General features: G+C 56.6%; 1 protein-coding gene across 1 annotated transcript; it reads right to left on the bottom strand.

The window, feature by feature from the left end:
- Positions 1-51: 51 nt before the first annotated feature.
- On the bottom strand, positions 52-3,994 carry FIGLA (folliculogenesis specific bHLH transcription factor; the record flags this gene model as incomplete). Its single annotated transcript, XM_079328969.1, has 3 exons — positions 52-388; positions 2,291-2,434; positions 3,224-3,994. 3 exons carry the CDS (start codon positions 3,992-3,994, stop codon positions 257-259), a joined length of 1,047 nt encoding a protein of 348 aa, XP_079185095.1. The 3' UTR covers positions 52-256.
- Positions 3,995-15,093: the final 11,099 nt, after the last annotated feature.

Raw genomic sequence — 15,093 nt, 5'->3', positions numbered from 1 at the left:
CGGATCTCAATCCCTGCAAATAAACAAGGGGGAGACCCCCAAACCCAGCGCTGATGCTCCGACAATCCCTTTTTATTGTCCGATTAATTTGGTTTATATTAACAATCGTTAATAAGCCCTTACCTGGGGGGGCGTGGGAGGAGCAGCTAATTACTAATTACAATTTCATAAAGCAATTAATTACAGCTCTGCACGCGCCCACCCCCCAGCCCCCCCCAACCTCCCCGTTTTAGGGGTGACAGACCCCCTGCCCCCGCTATTTTGAGGTGCTGGTTTCATGAGGTGTAGGGCTCCAGGACAGGAGTGTGACCTCGAAAATGGGGGCTGGAGCCTTGAACTTGAACATCGGGAGGGGTCCCCCCGGATTTTTAGGGATGTCAGGAGAAACCTTAAAAGGAAAAAAAAAAAAAAAAAAAAAAAAAAAGAGAAAAATAAATTTTCCCATAGATTTTTCTCACCTTTGGAATATTTTTGGGAAAAAGGTGATTTTGAGCCTCCCTTGTTGATGTTGCTATTACCCAGATGCTCCCCTAAACCTGGACCCCACGGGTGACCCTCCCCCCCGGGCAGATCCACCCCCATCCAGGTGCTCACCCAAATTCCCAGGGTATCCCCCACTCACCATCCCCCCCTTCAGCAGTGGCCCAGGGTGGGGGGGCAGGAGGAGAGGTCCCCACGGGCATGGGGGGCACTGTCAGGCCAGGTCTTAGGTGGCCCCCCAGGGACACCCCTGCAAGTGTCCCCCAGCTCTTGCTCAGTGCTTGGTTCCTGGGAAAAGCAGAATTAGAAATATATATTAGAATTGTGGGATCGCCCCCCAATAATAACACTCCTCCCCCTAATAATAAATCAATTTAATTATTAAACTAATTCCAACCTTAAAAACATCAAGCAGGAAAATCCCCACCAGGCCCCCACATTATAGGGGGGTTGTGGGTCAGTTTTGGGGTTTACCCTCTATAATAATTCAATTTATTTCTTAATTTTTACATTAATTCCAACATGTAAAATAAGAATAAAGGTCCCCCAAAACCCACTTTATAGTGAGTCCCCAGAGGTGGAGGGTCAGCTTTAAGGTCCCTCCTCAAATAATAATTCAATTTAATTTTGATTACTAAAGTAATTCCAAATTTAAAAATATAAAGAAAAATCCCATGAGCCTCCCCAAACCCCAACATTATAGGGGAGGCTGGAAATGGAGGGTCAGTTTTGGCATGTCCTCCCCCAGTAATTATATTTATTGTTAATTGCAAACTGAATTGCAAACTAAAAATTCAGAAGAAATTAGAAGAAATCTGTCCCTCCTCCTCCATCTATGATCAGGCAGTCTCCTCACTAGCCCCCCAAATTGCAATTATAAGGGGGTTTGGAACCCAGGGGTTAGTTTTGGGGTGCCCCACAGAAACTTAATGACTAAAAATAAATTAAATTATTGATTCCAAGATGAAAAAGAAATCTCCATCAGCCTTCCAAAAACTCACATTATGGGGGAATTTAGGGGTCAGTTTTGGGGGACCCACCTGGCAGTCTCACAGCAGTGGGTGTTTGAGGGGGGCTTGGGGGAACCCTCTTGGCAGTCCCATAGCAGTGGGGTTTTGGGGTCAGTTCTGGGGTCCCACCTGGCAGTCCCGCAGCAGTGTGTGTGTCAGGGTGCATTGGGGTCAGTTTGAGGGTCCCACCTGGCAGTCCCGCAGCAGTGTGTGTGTCAGAGTCAGTTTGGGGTCAGTTCTGGGGTCCCACCTGGCAGTCCCGCAGCAGTGTGTGTGTCAGAGTCAGTTTGGGGTCAGTTTCAGGGTCCCACCTGGCAGTCCCGCAGCAGTGTGTGTGTCAGAGTCAGTTTGGGGTCAGTTTCAGGGTCCCACCTGGCAGTCCCGCAGCAGTGTGTGTGTCAGTGTGTTTTGGGGTCAGTTTTAGGGTCAGTTTGGGCCCCACCTGGCAGTCCCACAGCACTGTGTGTATCAGTGTGTTTTGGGGTCAGTTTCAGGATCAGTTTGGGGTCAGTTTCAGGGTCCCACCTGGCAGTCCCGCAGCAGTGTGTGTGTCAGTGTGTTTTAGAGTCAGTTTGGGGTCAGTTTCAGGGTCCCACCTGGCAGTCCCGCAGCACGCCCCGCAGCAGTGTGTGTGTCAGTGTGTTTTGGGGTCAGTTTCAGGGTCCCACCTGGCAGTCCCGCAGCAGTGTGTGTGTCAGTGTGTTTTGGGGTCAGTTTCAGGGTCCCACCTGGCAGTCCCGCAGCACGCCCCGCAGCAGTGTGTGTGTCAGTGTGTTTTGGGGTCAGTTTCAGGGTCCCACCTGGCAGTCCCGCAGCACGCCCCGCAGCAGCCGGATGTACTGCGCCGCTGCCCGCAGCGTGTCTGCCTTGCTGGGCCGGCGGTCCCGCGGCACCAGCGGCACCAGCGTCCGCAGCTGGGAGAAGCCACTGTTGAGATTCCGGATCTGCGGGACACAGGGACCCCAAAGGGACCCGGTTAGAGTCTGAGAGGAGACCCCGAGGTTACACCAAGAGCCCAGAGTTTGACCAAGATTTCCCCACATTCAAACTGGGATCCCTCAAGATTAAGCTGGGACCCCCCAGGATTCAACTGGGTTTACCAGGATTAAACCAAACCCACCCACTGCCAAAACTGGGGTCCCCCCAGAATTAAACTGACCCCAATCCAACTGCTGCCCAAGAGTTAAAGTAGGTCCCCCACAAAATCAAACTGGGGCCTTTAAATCTAGATTAAACTGGGCTCACCAGGACTAAACATGACTCTCCCAGAATTAAACTGAGGCCTCAGAATTTAACTCAGCCCTATCTAGAATGAGGCTGGTACCTCCTAGATTTAGCTGGGTTCACCAGAATTAATGAAGCCCCTTCCAGGATGAAATTGGATCACCCCAGAATTAAATTTGGGTACTTAGGATTAAACCAACCTCTCCAGGACTAAATTTGGACCTCAGGGTTAACCCGGGGCTCCCAAGATTGAACTGGGGTTTCTCCAGGATTAAACCAGATTTAGCTCCATTAAACCAAGCCCCTCTTCCCCAGGATCAAACTAGGCTCCTCAGAATTAAACTCAGCCCTCTTAAAATGTAACCAGGATTAAAATGACCAATATAGGATTAAACCAGACCCTCCTAAAATTCAACCGGGTCCCCTCTGGACCAGCTGCCACTGCCGGCGTCCCCTCCCAGAGCAGCCCCGGGTGCGATTTGGGGTTCAGCAGGTTTTAGGGTGCTCACCCGCTGCCTCTCCTTGGCGTTGGCCGCCTGCCGCCGCTCCAGCACCTCCGTGGGGTCGCCGCTGGGCTCGTAGCCGCCGCCGGGGCCGCGCCGCAGGCGGGCGATGGCGGCCAGGCGGGGCAGCGGCCCGAAGCGCTGGCTCAGCAGCCCCTCCAGCAGCTCGGGGGGCGGCGCGGGCTGCAGGGCCCCCGGGGCATCTGGCACCCCTGAGACCCCCGAGGGCTCCGAGATCCCCAGGGGAACTGAGAGCCCTAAGGGCTCCGGGGCCCCCGAGGGCTCCAGGACCTTCAGGGGCTCAGGGACCCCCAGGGGAACTGAGAGCCCTGAGGGCTCTGGGGTTCCTGAGTGCTCCAGAACCCCCGGGGAATCTGGGACCACCAAGTCCCCTGAGGGCTCCAGGGCCCCCAAGACTCCTGAGGGCTCTGGGAGATCTGAGGGCTCCAGGACCACCAAAAGCCCAGAAGGATCTGGGACCCCTGAGGGCTCCAGGACCCCCGGGGAATCTGGGACCACCAAGAGCCCTGAGGGCTCCAGGACCCTCGGGGAATCTGGGACCACCAAGAGCCCTGAGGGCTCTGGGAGATCTGAGGGCTCCAGGACCCCCGGGGAATCTGGGACCACCAAGAGCCCTGAGGGCTCCAGGACCCCCGGGGAATCTGGGACCACCAAGAGCCCTGAGGGCTCCAGGACCCCCGGGGAATCTGGGACCACCAAGAGCCCTGAGGGCTCCAGGACTCCCGGCCACCCCGCAGCTCTGCTCGGCTCCCCCATCCACAAAAGGACCAAAGCTACACCTGCTGAGCTGGCTCTCAAAAGGGGAGGAAGCTGCTGAAAAAGGGCCTTAAATATCCGAGACCAAACGAGGCACAGGTGGGACCCATCTGGGCCTGACAAGCTCTAACTGTGCCTCAGTTTCCCCACCCGCTATCCCAGCCTGGTATCCCTAAAATTCTGATTCCTTTTTGTTCCTCAGTTGTTCCCATTCCCCATCCCAATCGAGTATCCACAAGAGCCCAAAAGGCCCCCCCCACCTCAAACCACCCTGAGGGATATTTTGGGGGCATGGCACCGATGGACACCTGGATTCACTTCAGAGCAGGGCTGGTTTAAGAGACCTCGTGTGTTCCTAAAAACGTGGGAAGCGCTTTTGGGTGGAGAAAACAGAAATGTGAGGTTTAATGACGAGGCCTGGCTCGGTAGGTGGCAGTGTTAGTCCCTGACATGCTGCAAAACTCACGGAGGCTGGGGAAAAAATTGGTCAAACCTCCCTTTTTCCTCCAAAAAAAGTCAGGTCACCTCGAGTTATCCATCATGGGGGGAACCTCATCCCAGTCCCACCACCGGGATGGATTCCCCCTCCTCTCTGGTGTTTTCATGGGGAAAAGCCCTTCAAGGGGCTCATCCTGGTTTTCCCTGGGGATTTGGGGGCTCCAGTGGGGTCTCTGAGGTGTGTGTGGGGCATGGACATGCTCCCTGTGCAGGGTTGGGGCTGCTCTGCCTCAGTTTCCCCTAAACCTGGAAGCACCTGCAGGGGCTGGATGCCATCCCCAGCTGCCCCAAGATCCTGGAAGTTCCTTCTGTAAGAAGAGTGAGGGTGCAGAGCAAATTCTAAAGAAACCCTAAAATGAGAGGCACCTCGAAGTTAACTGAGGTTTTTCTAAGAACTTGGAAAAACCCAATTTTCTTCTCTTTAATGCTCTTTAATGAGCTTCTCTATCCCACAGCAGGCTCTGGATAATCTCATTATTCCTGCCCCGATCTGAGCATAATTCTGGTATCTGACAAATTAATCTGAGGGCAGGGAGGTGTAAAATCACCCCAAAAGTGGGTCCGTGCCCAGCTGCTCACCTGAGTTCACCACTGGGAATATCTGGGGGGGCTGAACCCCTCAGCTGGGGTTTGTTCCTTCTCTGTGTTGCGGAAAAAACAGGAAATGCTCCAAGTTCTACAGAGGGAGATTAAATATAGAAGGGAAAAATGAGGAGTGGGGTTATTTGTTGTCACATTCATTGGAGGTCAGGGTGTTTTGGGGTCACAGTTACGAGTGACCTCATTTTAGGGATCATGGTTATTAGGGTTTTGGGTTATTAGAGGACACACTTATTTGGGGTTATGGTTAATAGGGTTTGGGGTTATTAGGGACACATTTTTGGGGGTTACAATAATTAGCATTTGGGGTTACTAGGGATCATGGTTTTAAGGGGTCGCAGTTGTGAGGGCCCACATTTTTTAGGGGTCACTGTTATTAAGGACCTCATTTTTCAGTTTTGGTGGTTTTTTTGAGTGTGTTTTTAGGGTGACAGTCATGAGGGGACAAGGTGATGAGGGGTCCCAGTTAGGGATGGGAGCTTGGAAAAGGCTGAACTCCTGTGAAACCCCATCCCAGCAACCCAGGGGTGCTGTTTTGGGAACACCCATTTGGAACGCTGTTTTCCAACCCTCCAGGCTCAATTTTCCCTCTCACTTTCCCTCTCTGAGCACGGACAGAGCTGGAGGCAGATCCCAACCCTCAATCAGCATTTAGGATGCTCCCTAAATCCAGGTGTCTCCACCCCCCATCCCACCCACCCTAACGCCAATGATCCATCGAGGATTTGACATTTGATATGGAGGCTGGAAACACGACCCCAGGGTTTCCAGTTACCAGTCTGGGGAAGCCTGGGAAGGTCGGGGAAGGTCAGGGAAGGGGAATGGTGTCAGGGCTAATCTGGGCCCGGGGCAGCTGCTGGCAGACCCAGTGTTTCCTGGCACGGTCCCAGGTGTCTCGAGTGTCGGGTCCCTGCCGGAGCTGCCAGCCTCGTGCCAGCCTCGTGGTGCCCATAGGTGGGCAGAGTGGAAACAGAGTATTCCAAGGCCTGTGGCCACTTCCACCTCCCCATCCTCCTCGTACTGCCAAACACACCCCAAGACACCTGCTCTGCTGGCATGTGTCCTGGAATCTCTGGCATCATTCATGAGCTGTTCCCTGAGCTCTCCAAGGGGCGAGCCTGGCTCGGCACCAGGATGCCCATCCCGTTTCCAGCAGGTTCTGGGTGCCCAGGGATGGGCTTGCAGCTGCCAGGGCAGGGAAATGCAGGGGAGCAGGAATCCGTGTGGACAGGGAGGCTCCTGGAAAACTTTTGTTCTCTCATTAAAGTAGCAAAATCCTCTCTCCTGCTGCTGTCGGTGCTGCTGGACTGCATCTCCCAAGTGCCTTATCTTTGCCCAATATCCCGGGGTTCTGATGTGACACAGAGAGATCTTTCCTGCCTCAGTTTCCCCAGCTCACACAGAAGCCTGAAGGGATATTTGGGAGGGAATTCCAGAGGCTGCGTTTGCCCCTAAATCCAGCCCTGCGATTGATGCTGTAGGACTTGCAGCTGGGTTGGTTCCGTCCGGGGGTCCGAGGACATCCTGGGGGGCATCCCAGGGGGCATCGCCATCCTCAGCATCCCAGGCACTCGCTCCTCCACACCCTCCTTATCAAAGGGTTATTTGTCCCCCTTTTGTGATGAAGAGCAGGGGGTGGGGCGCTGGGGTGGGAATTGTCCCGGCCACCCAGCGAGGGTCCCGTGCTGGGAAGGGGCAGGTCTCACCCCCGCCGTGCCTGAATTATCCATGAGGCAGGAGACACAATGAAGGGATTTATTGGCACGGCCAGGATTCGGGCAGGGCCAGCCGGGCCGTGGGGCTCGGCATCGCTTGGATCCCCTCAACCCACCCATCATTCCAGCGGGAGGTGAAACAATCCTGACTTGCTTAAATCCAAATAATGACTAAAATTCTACCGGGATTGGTGGGAGGAAGTAAAGCGGGGACAAGTAGCGATGCCCCCAGCGCTCATGTCCCACCACCTGGTTTTCTCTGGTTTTCTCATGCCCGGAGATTCCCGGGCAGTGGATCCGGAGCCGCAGCGCTCGGGGCGGGATGGATGAACAAAGGTGGCTCTGTCCGTGCCGGGTGAAGGAGCCTTTGTGCGAGATGTGGGCGGCGGAGCGAGGATCCCAGCCTGGAGCAGCCGGAGTTTTCCCCGTCCGAGAGCAGAGGAATTTTTGGAGAGAAAATAAGTTTCCATCGGATGAAGGCGCTGCCAAAACCCCGTCATGAGGCAAGTGGATGCGGGGACAGCTCGGGGTGGGGGTCGGGCTGTCCCAGGGTCCGGATGAGTCCTGGGCTGTCACCGATGGCCAGGTGCCCGTGGGATGGGATGGGATGGGATGGGATGGGATGGGATGGGATGGGATGGGATGGGATGGGATGGGATGGGATGGGATGGGATGGGATGGCACGGCACGGCACGGGCTGGGGCAGGAAAGTGATGAGATGGGACAGGAACCAGTATGGTGTAAGGGATGGGGATAGGGGTGGGACAGGGGTGAGGCAGGGACAGGGATCAGGACAGAGATGGCAACAGGGATGGAGGTGAGAATGAGAATGGGGTTAGGGATGAGGACAGGGATGAGGGTGATGATGGAGATGGCACAGGACTGGGATGGGGACAGGGATGGTGTGAGGGATAGGGATGATAATGGGGACAGAATGGAGATGGAATGGGAGCAAGAACCAAGATGGGGTGGGGTTAGGAATGAGTAAGGGAATAAGACAGGGACTAGGACTGAGATGGGAAATAGTCACAGGGATGGAGAAAGGTTTGGGAATGAGATGGGGACCAGGATGTGGACAAGGATGGTGTTAGGGATGGGATGGGATGGGATGGGATGGGATGGGATGGGATGGGATGGGATGGGATGGGATGGGATGGGATGGGATGGGATGGGATGGGGATGGCATGGGATGGGATGGGGATGGCATGGGATGGGATGGGGACAGGAATCAGGATGGGGTTGAAGTGGGAGCAGGAACAGACAGAGATGGTGGCAGAGATGAGAACTGGGAGCATGTTTGAAATGGGGATGGGGATGAAGATGGAGATGGGGACAAGGCAAGGATGACGTTGGGCATGGGGTTGGGATAGGGACTGGGGGAGGAATGGGAGAAGGACAGGGATCAGGATGGGAACAGGGGCAGAGATGAGGACTGGGATGGGACCAAGGCTTGAGCTCAGCTCTGCCTTGCCCTGCCAGCTCACACAGCATCTGACCAAGGGCTGGGGCTGAGCTTAGCACCTGGATGAAGATTTAGGTCTGGTCTTAATGTACAGCCCATCCAGGTGGTGCCTAAATCCAGCCTGGAGCCTGCTGTTCCCAGATCTGTGCTTTGCCCATTCTGTCAAGCCTGTCACTCTCTGTCATGGGAAAACCTGGGGCTGCAGCTCCATCTTCCTCCTCCCAAAGAGCAATTCCTACCTTTCCCATCCCAGACAACCCTCCAGCACTGGCTGCTGCTGCTGCTGGGCCCTCAGAGCTGAATAATCTCCGTTAGAATTAATAAATGAATCAACCTTAACCCTCTTTGCCTGGCAGCTCCTCTCCAGCAGCAGGGAGAGGGGCTCTGCGTGCCCACTGTCACGTAGGGATGGACCCACGGAGCCACGGGCTGGGGGAGGAGCCAGGCAGCTCTTTCCCCCCTCTTTTATCCACCATCCGGGGTTTTGGAATTCTCCAGGACTCTCAAAGCTCCTTCTAAGCACAGGAGCCGCCGCTGCTGCCATGGCAGATGCTGCAGATCCCAATTAAGCCCTTTGCCGGGTCAGATCCATGTGGGAGGCCACGTGTCCCTGTCCCACGTGTGCCCTCACACGCAGCACACATTTGCACACGCATGATGTGTCTCCAGCAGGCTCGGGGCCGCCCGGCCTCATTCCGCCTCAGGGCTCCCAGCCCCTCCAAGCACATCCATTCCACCTCAGCGGGGGCTTTTCCATTTTATTTCCTCTCTCTGGAAGAAAGGAGAGAAGATTTCTCAGTAAAACTCTAGTCACTGGAATTTGGGCTGGGGGCAAGCAAGCAAGGTCATCAGGGACAGAGCAATGTGGGGCTGATCCATGATCTGGCTGCTCCTTATTGCTGTGCCAAGGGGTCTGGAGAGGAGGGGTCCGGAGCAGAGGGGTGCTCTGTGGAGCTGCCAGTGTTGGATAGGAGGAGCCCAAACCCTCCAGAGAGCATCTCTTCCCAGACAGCTCCATCACTGTCATCCCAAGGCTCCGGGATTACAGCGCTGCTGCTCAAATCCTGTCTTCATCCGCGCGGTGCCCAGCCAATGACCTCGGCGCTGGCACGCAGGGCCTTCCTCCGCGGGGATCAGAGATGATAAAGCCCTCCCAGACCCAGCTCAGCTCGCCCAGCTCTCACTCTCTGCCTCAGCAAACCATCGTGGATGCTCCAAGGATGGCGTCCACGGAGAACGGGATGGACAATGAAAGCTTCACCCAGGTAAGGGGATTGTCGCCCTGGATTCAGGATAGCGAGGAGTTTGTGCTGCTTGTGCCTGGATGGGGATCTGCAATGGATGCAGCACAAAGGGGTGGAAGGGGAGCAGCTGTGGGTGCCGAGGGATCACGGGATGAGTGCTGGGAGTAACTGATGGCAGGGTGGAGGGGAGTTGTTTCTCAACTCTCTGGACTCGATCGGGTGAGGTGATGTTGGAGCAAGGTGGGATGTAATACTTGGGGTGGTTTTCTGCCTGTCAGAGTGAATTGGTGGAAATACCTGTGGCTGGAGTCTTAGAGCTGTGATCATTCCATCAGGGAGTGAGGGAGATGCTGCCTGTGATGAGCAAGGATCGCAGGAGATCCCAGCTCCACTCCTGTATCCCAGAGAGAGCTCTGAGCTGGGCTTAGCAATCGTTCTGGACTTGGGGAACCTGGGGTTTCAATCCTTCTCTGGCCCCAGCAGTGCCTTGGCTTTCAGCTGAGATTTTGGAGGGGCAGGAGGCGGCTCCCAGCCCCTCGCCAGCTCTTCCCTGTGCCTCACCCAGACCCCGAGGATGGGCTGGCAGTCACATCCATCTGCACGTGGCTTTGCCATGCTGGTGTGGACATTGGTCCCTGCCAGGACACCACAGCACTGCAGAGTGGGATTCTGTCACAGCTGTGCACCCGTGCCTTCCTCAAATCTGAATTTTGGGTGATTTCCTTTCCAATTGGAAAGGATTTCATGGGGTTGGGGCAAGCTGGATGTAGCTGTGGTACAGGACCATTGGGGTGGTTACTCCACTGCCACAAAACCCCGGGATCCAGTTTGCCCACACCCACAGCCCTGGGAGAAAGGATGAGGGTCCTCTGGGCAGAGGTGAGGGAAAAGCCCCTGGCACTGAGTGTTCCCTGCCCAGTCCTGTGCTCCAGTTTGGTGGCATCAGGGACGTGGCATGTCCCACGCAGTGCCCACGGAAAGTGCCCCAGGGTTGCAGGAGAAACCTCCCCTTTCCGCTGGGATTGGGAAAGTGCCGCACGCAGGAGTTGCTCATGCCAGGGCAGAGTGACTCAGGGTCCTGTGTCCTGACCGGGACTTTTGACCTCGGAGCTGTGCCAGATCTTGTGGCACCTGGCACAGCCCATCTGGAACACGGGATGGTCCTTGGCTCTCTCTGCATTTGGCTGTGCTGGCTTTTGGGGACACCTTCCTTCCTGACACAGCTCCTACCAGCTCCAGCATCCAGGCTTTAGGTACTGGACTGGGACTTTTGGGACCTTCCTGGGATGTTGGGGACAGTGTGACTCCTGGGAATGGAAGAGGTCAGACATTTCCTTTCCCTGTGGCGTAATGGGGACGATTCTGTGAAGCATCCAATGCATCAGGAGATGTTTGATGGAGCTGGCGAGCTCCTGTACAGCTGGATGAGCTGGCACTGCCCTGAGGGAGGTCTGCTCAGGCCAATGTCATCTTCACGGTGTGATGATTCGGGAGGCAGCAACAGGACATGCAGGGCAGGAGCTGGGAGTGGAGGGGGGAAACGGGATGTGCCAGAATGGAGAGTCCCAATACAAAACCCCCTGGGCAGAGGGGGCTCCTTAGGGGTGGAGATGATCCAAGGTTGAGGGTCACCATCACCAGTGGAGAGTGGCCACCACACGGGGATGGTGGCCACAAATGAGGAATGGTGACCATCACTGGAGGTGGATGGTTGCCACTGATAGAGAGTGACTGTCACTAATGGAGGGTGGCCAGCACCACTCCAGGATGGCCATCACCAGTCAAGGATGGTCATGGCCAGTGGAAAGTGGCCATCACCCCCAGCTCTCTCCTGGCACAGGTTTAGTGACCCCCATGCCCACCCATCTCTGGGTGCCACTACCCAGCCAAACCCCCTTTGGGTCCTCCTGTCCTGGCTGGTGGCCTTGGTGGCTTTGAGGGTCATGCGGGGTTGGGGGAGCAATGGAAGAGCTGGAGCAGTGTGTCAGTGACATGTGAGGATGCTAAAATTAGGCGGCTCCAGCTAATCTAATTTAATCTCCCCTTTTCCGTCCGTTCTGTGGGGATTAGCCTGGTGAGTGGGGTGGGAAGCCAGGCTGTGGGGCAGCCCAGCCCAGGGACACCCACCCGACCCCTGGGGAATCCCTCTGGCTGTTTGGGGAGCGATGTCTGTCGGTGTGACCTTGGGGTGCAGCTGGGGTTTGGGATGGGCTGGAGATTGCCCATGAGATGTGTGGAGGAGCAGCAGCAGGATGGGTGGAAGGAAGGAAGGATGGATTCCCACCATCCCCAAGGGCAGGGCACAGTCCTCCCCTCCCTCGCCCCTCACGGAGCAGTTTGGGGTGGGTGAGCTGTTTCACCCAGCTCAGCCCAAGGTCACGCGCTCATCCTGTGGCTGCTGAAGAAAGAAAAGTTCTCCAACCGGTTTTCTATTCCCGGCCCTGTGCGAGGGCTGGGTCCAGCCAGGTTCCAGGTTTCCGGTGCTTTGGGTGACAGGGCAAAGTCAATAACTGGTCACTGGTGTCACGCTGATGCCGATGGGTTTGTGGGGATGTGTGTGCCTGTGTCCAATGAAACCTCCTTGGAAGCTATGTGGAGCAGTGCTGGAGCAATGAATCACGGGGCAAGTGATCCCAGATGAGTTCACGCCTCTCCTGGAGCAGCTCCAGCTCCAGGGTCATCCCAGCTGCTCCGTGCTTGGATGGTCTGGTTCTCAATTCCTCTATACCCAGCCGTGCCTCAGTTTCCCCAGTAGAAAAGTGGGTTATGACCCTCACCGGGTTCCCAGTGTTCTGCTGGGGGTCCCCAGGAGCAGCATTGCTCCATGGGGGGCTTTGCTCTGTGCTGTGGGTCAGAGTTCCAGGATGCACCGTCCCTGCTCTGGCCGCTGGGCACAGGTCTTCCTCCCGCTCTGACACTGTTATTACTGCATCACTCGTCCCCAAGGAATCACATTAGAGAAATTAGAGCTGGTTGTAGCTCCAATCCCTGCAATCAGCCGCTTCCTTTTCCTAAGGAACGCAGCATTAAATGCCAATAGATTATTACAAGCTCATGTGGAGTTTGGGAAGCCGCTGGGATGCCTTGAAAAGGTTTCCATTGGGAGCTTTATTCCAGGGAAGGAATTCCAAAACCAACTGAAAAACCTCAAATTAAAAAAATTACTTTATTTAGATGGACTGGTTGAGCAGAGCTCAGCTCCTCCTGTCTTTTCTTGACTAGGGCATTATCTGGCAAATCAATGGAATCTTGGGGAACATTTTCCCTGAATAAATGGATTTTATGGGACAGAAGGATGAGACAGGTCCCTCATTTTGCGCAGACAGTTGCTTCCTTCATGCAGCCAGGCCGTCAGCAGATGGGGAAGGTGGACAGATGTGTCCAGCTATTTTTAGGCTCAAATACTGCTTTAATTTCAACTTGACCACAGAGAATTTGGCTTTTTAGGATAAAAAAAAACCCTCCTCAAACCTGGATCAAATGGTGAATTGAAATGTAGGGGCAATGATTAATGGAATATCCTGAGTTGGAAGAGATCCACAAGGATCATTGAGTCCAAATCCTAAAATGCATCATGTCACGATCTGGGGATTTACCAGGAATGCCTGACAGATTCATGGTGGGTCTGGCAGGACTGGATCCTCCTGGAAAAGGTGTCTGGTAGCAGGATTGTCTTGCCTCTGGCTTTGGTTGTTTCTCCCTCTCTTTCCTTTGAAACTGAAAGAGGGGGACCTTTGATGAAAAACACCAAAATGATGTAAATGGCTGCGTAGAAAGAACTCTTGAGAGGGTGAAGGCAAGAAGAGCCAGAGCTGCTCCGGACTGGTTGGGAAAGCGGCGGGAGCGGGCAGACGGGTTGGGTAACTCTGCCCCAGGGCTGCTGGGACCGGCTCTGCTGGCAGCGGGGAGCGGAGCCGCTCCGGAGGGCCAGGACGTGCCGCGGCCCTCGTAGGGCTCTGGGCCACCAACGCCCGGCCGCGGCCCGCGGAGCCGGGATGGAGCCGGGATGGAGCCGGGATGGAGCCGGGATGGAGGCGAGGAGGAAAGCGGGGTGGTGGAGACAGACCCCAGCCCCAGCGATGCTCCCAAACGATGCCTCCCAAGATTTGCGGGGCGCAGCGGGCACCCCCGCCTTCCGTGGCTGCGCACGGGGAGCGGGACACGCGGGCGAAGGAGCGAGCGCCACGGGCCGCGGGGTGATGGATGCGACCTGACGGGTGCACAGGGCTGCGCACGTTCACACGCATGTGACAGCACCGGGCACACCGGGGCGGAGCGGCGGCTGCGTGCGGGGACGCGCACACGGGCTGCGGGCACGGCCATGGACTGCGGGCACGGCCACGGACTGCGGGCACGGCCACGGACTGCGGGCACGGACACGGACAAACACACGGGCTGCGGGCACGGACAAACACACGGGCTGCGGGCACAGCCACGGCCACGGCCAAACACATGGTCTGCGGGCACGGACACGCACACGAGCTGAGGCCACGGACACACACACCGGCTGCGGGCACCTCCACGGCCACGGTCACGGGCTGCGGGCACAGCCACGGACACACAGACGGACTGCGGGCACTGACATAGATACACACATGCGCTGCGTCACACGTGTGATGCAGCCCCAGAGCATCCCAAATACAGCCTCCCAGTAGACCCCACTGGACACCCTCACTGCACCCCTAATGCACTCCCCCAGTGCTCCCCCAACCCTCCTAATGCCCCCCTGGTGCACCCCCCAGTACACCCTCAACCTCCAGTACCTTCCAGTGCTACCCTCAGGGCACCCGCAGCTCCCGTAATGCACCCGCTGTGCACTTTCCCAGTACAAACCAATGCATGACCCCCAGTACACCCTAATTCACCTCCCGATGCAACCCCAGTACACCCCAATGCACTCCCCCAGCACACACCGCCGGCCTGCAGGCCCAATGCACCCCCCCCCCCCCGTACACTCCCAAGCACCCCCAGCCGCTTCAGTGCACCCCAATTCACCCCTCCAGTGCACCCCCAGCCCACCCGTGCGTTCCTCCGGTGCACCCCTGATACACCCAGTAACCCCCGCTGCATGCCCTGGATCCCTCGTGTAACCCAACCCCCCCCCCCGCCCCGTGTCCTCGCACTGCTCCCCCAATGCACCCCCCATGTCCCCGCAGTGTTTCCCCCAATGTCCCCCCACTGCCCCCGTCAGTGTCTCCCGGTGTCCCCCCAGTGCACGCCCCCAAATGTCCCCCCCGTGTTCCCCCGGTGCCCTACCAATGCACCAGTGTCCCCCAATGCTCCTTCGGTGTCTCCCCGGTGCCCACCCAATGCACCCTCAGTGTCTCCCCAGTGCACCCCCAAAATGTCCCCCCCGTTTCCCCCCCCAGTGCCCCCCCGTGTTCCCCCGGTGCCCTACCAATGAACCCCCAGTGTTTTCCCAGAATCACCCCAATGCACGCCCCCAGTGTGCCCCCCAGTGTCCCCCCCCGTGTTCCCCCGGTGCTCTACCAATGTCCTCCCCGTGTCCCCCTCCAATGCCCCCCGGTGTCCCCCCGATGCCCGCCCAATGCACCTCCAGTGTCCCCCCTGAATTACCCC

The sequence above is a fragment of the Erithacus rubecula genome (assembly GCF_903797595.1).
Source record: "Erithacus rubecula genome assembly, chromosome: 29".
Classification (NCBI taxonomy): domain Eukaryota; kingdom Metazoa; phylum Chordata; class Aves; order Passeriformes; family Muscicapidae; genus Erithacus; species Erithacus rubecula.
Note: the sequence above shows the minus strand (reverse complement) of the source record. Positions and strands in the feature narration are given on the sequence as shown.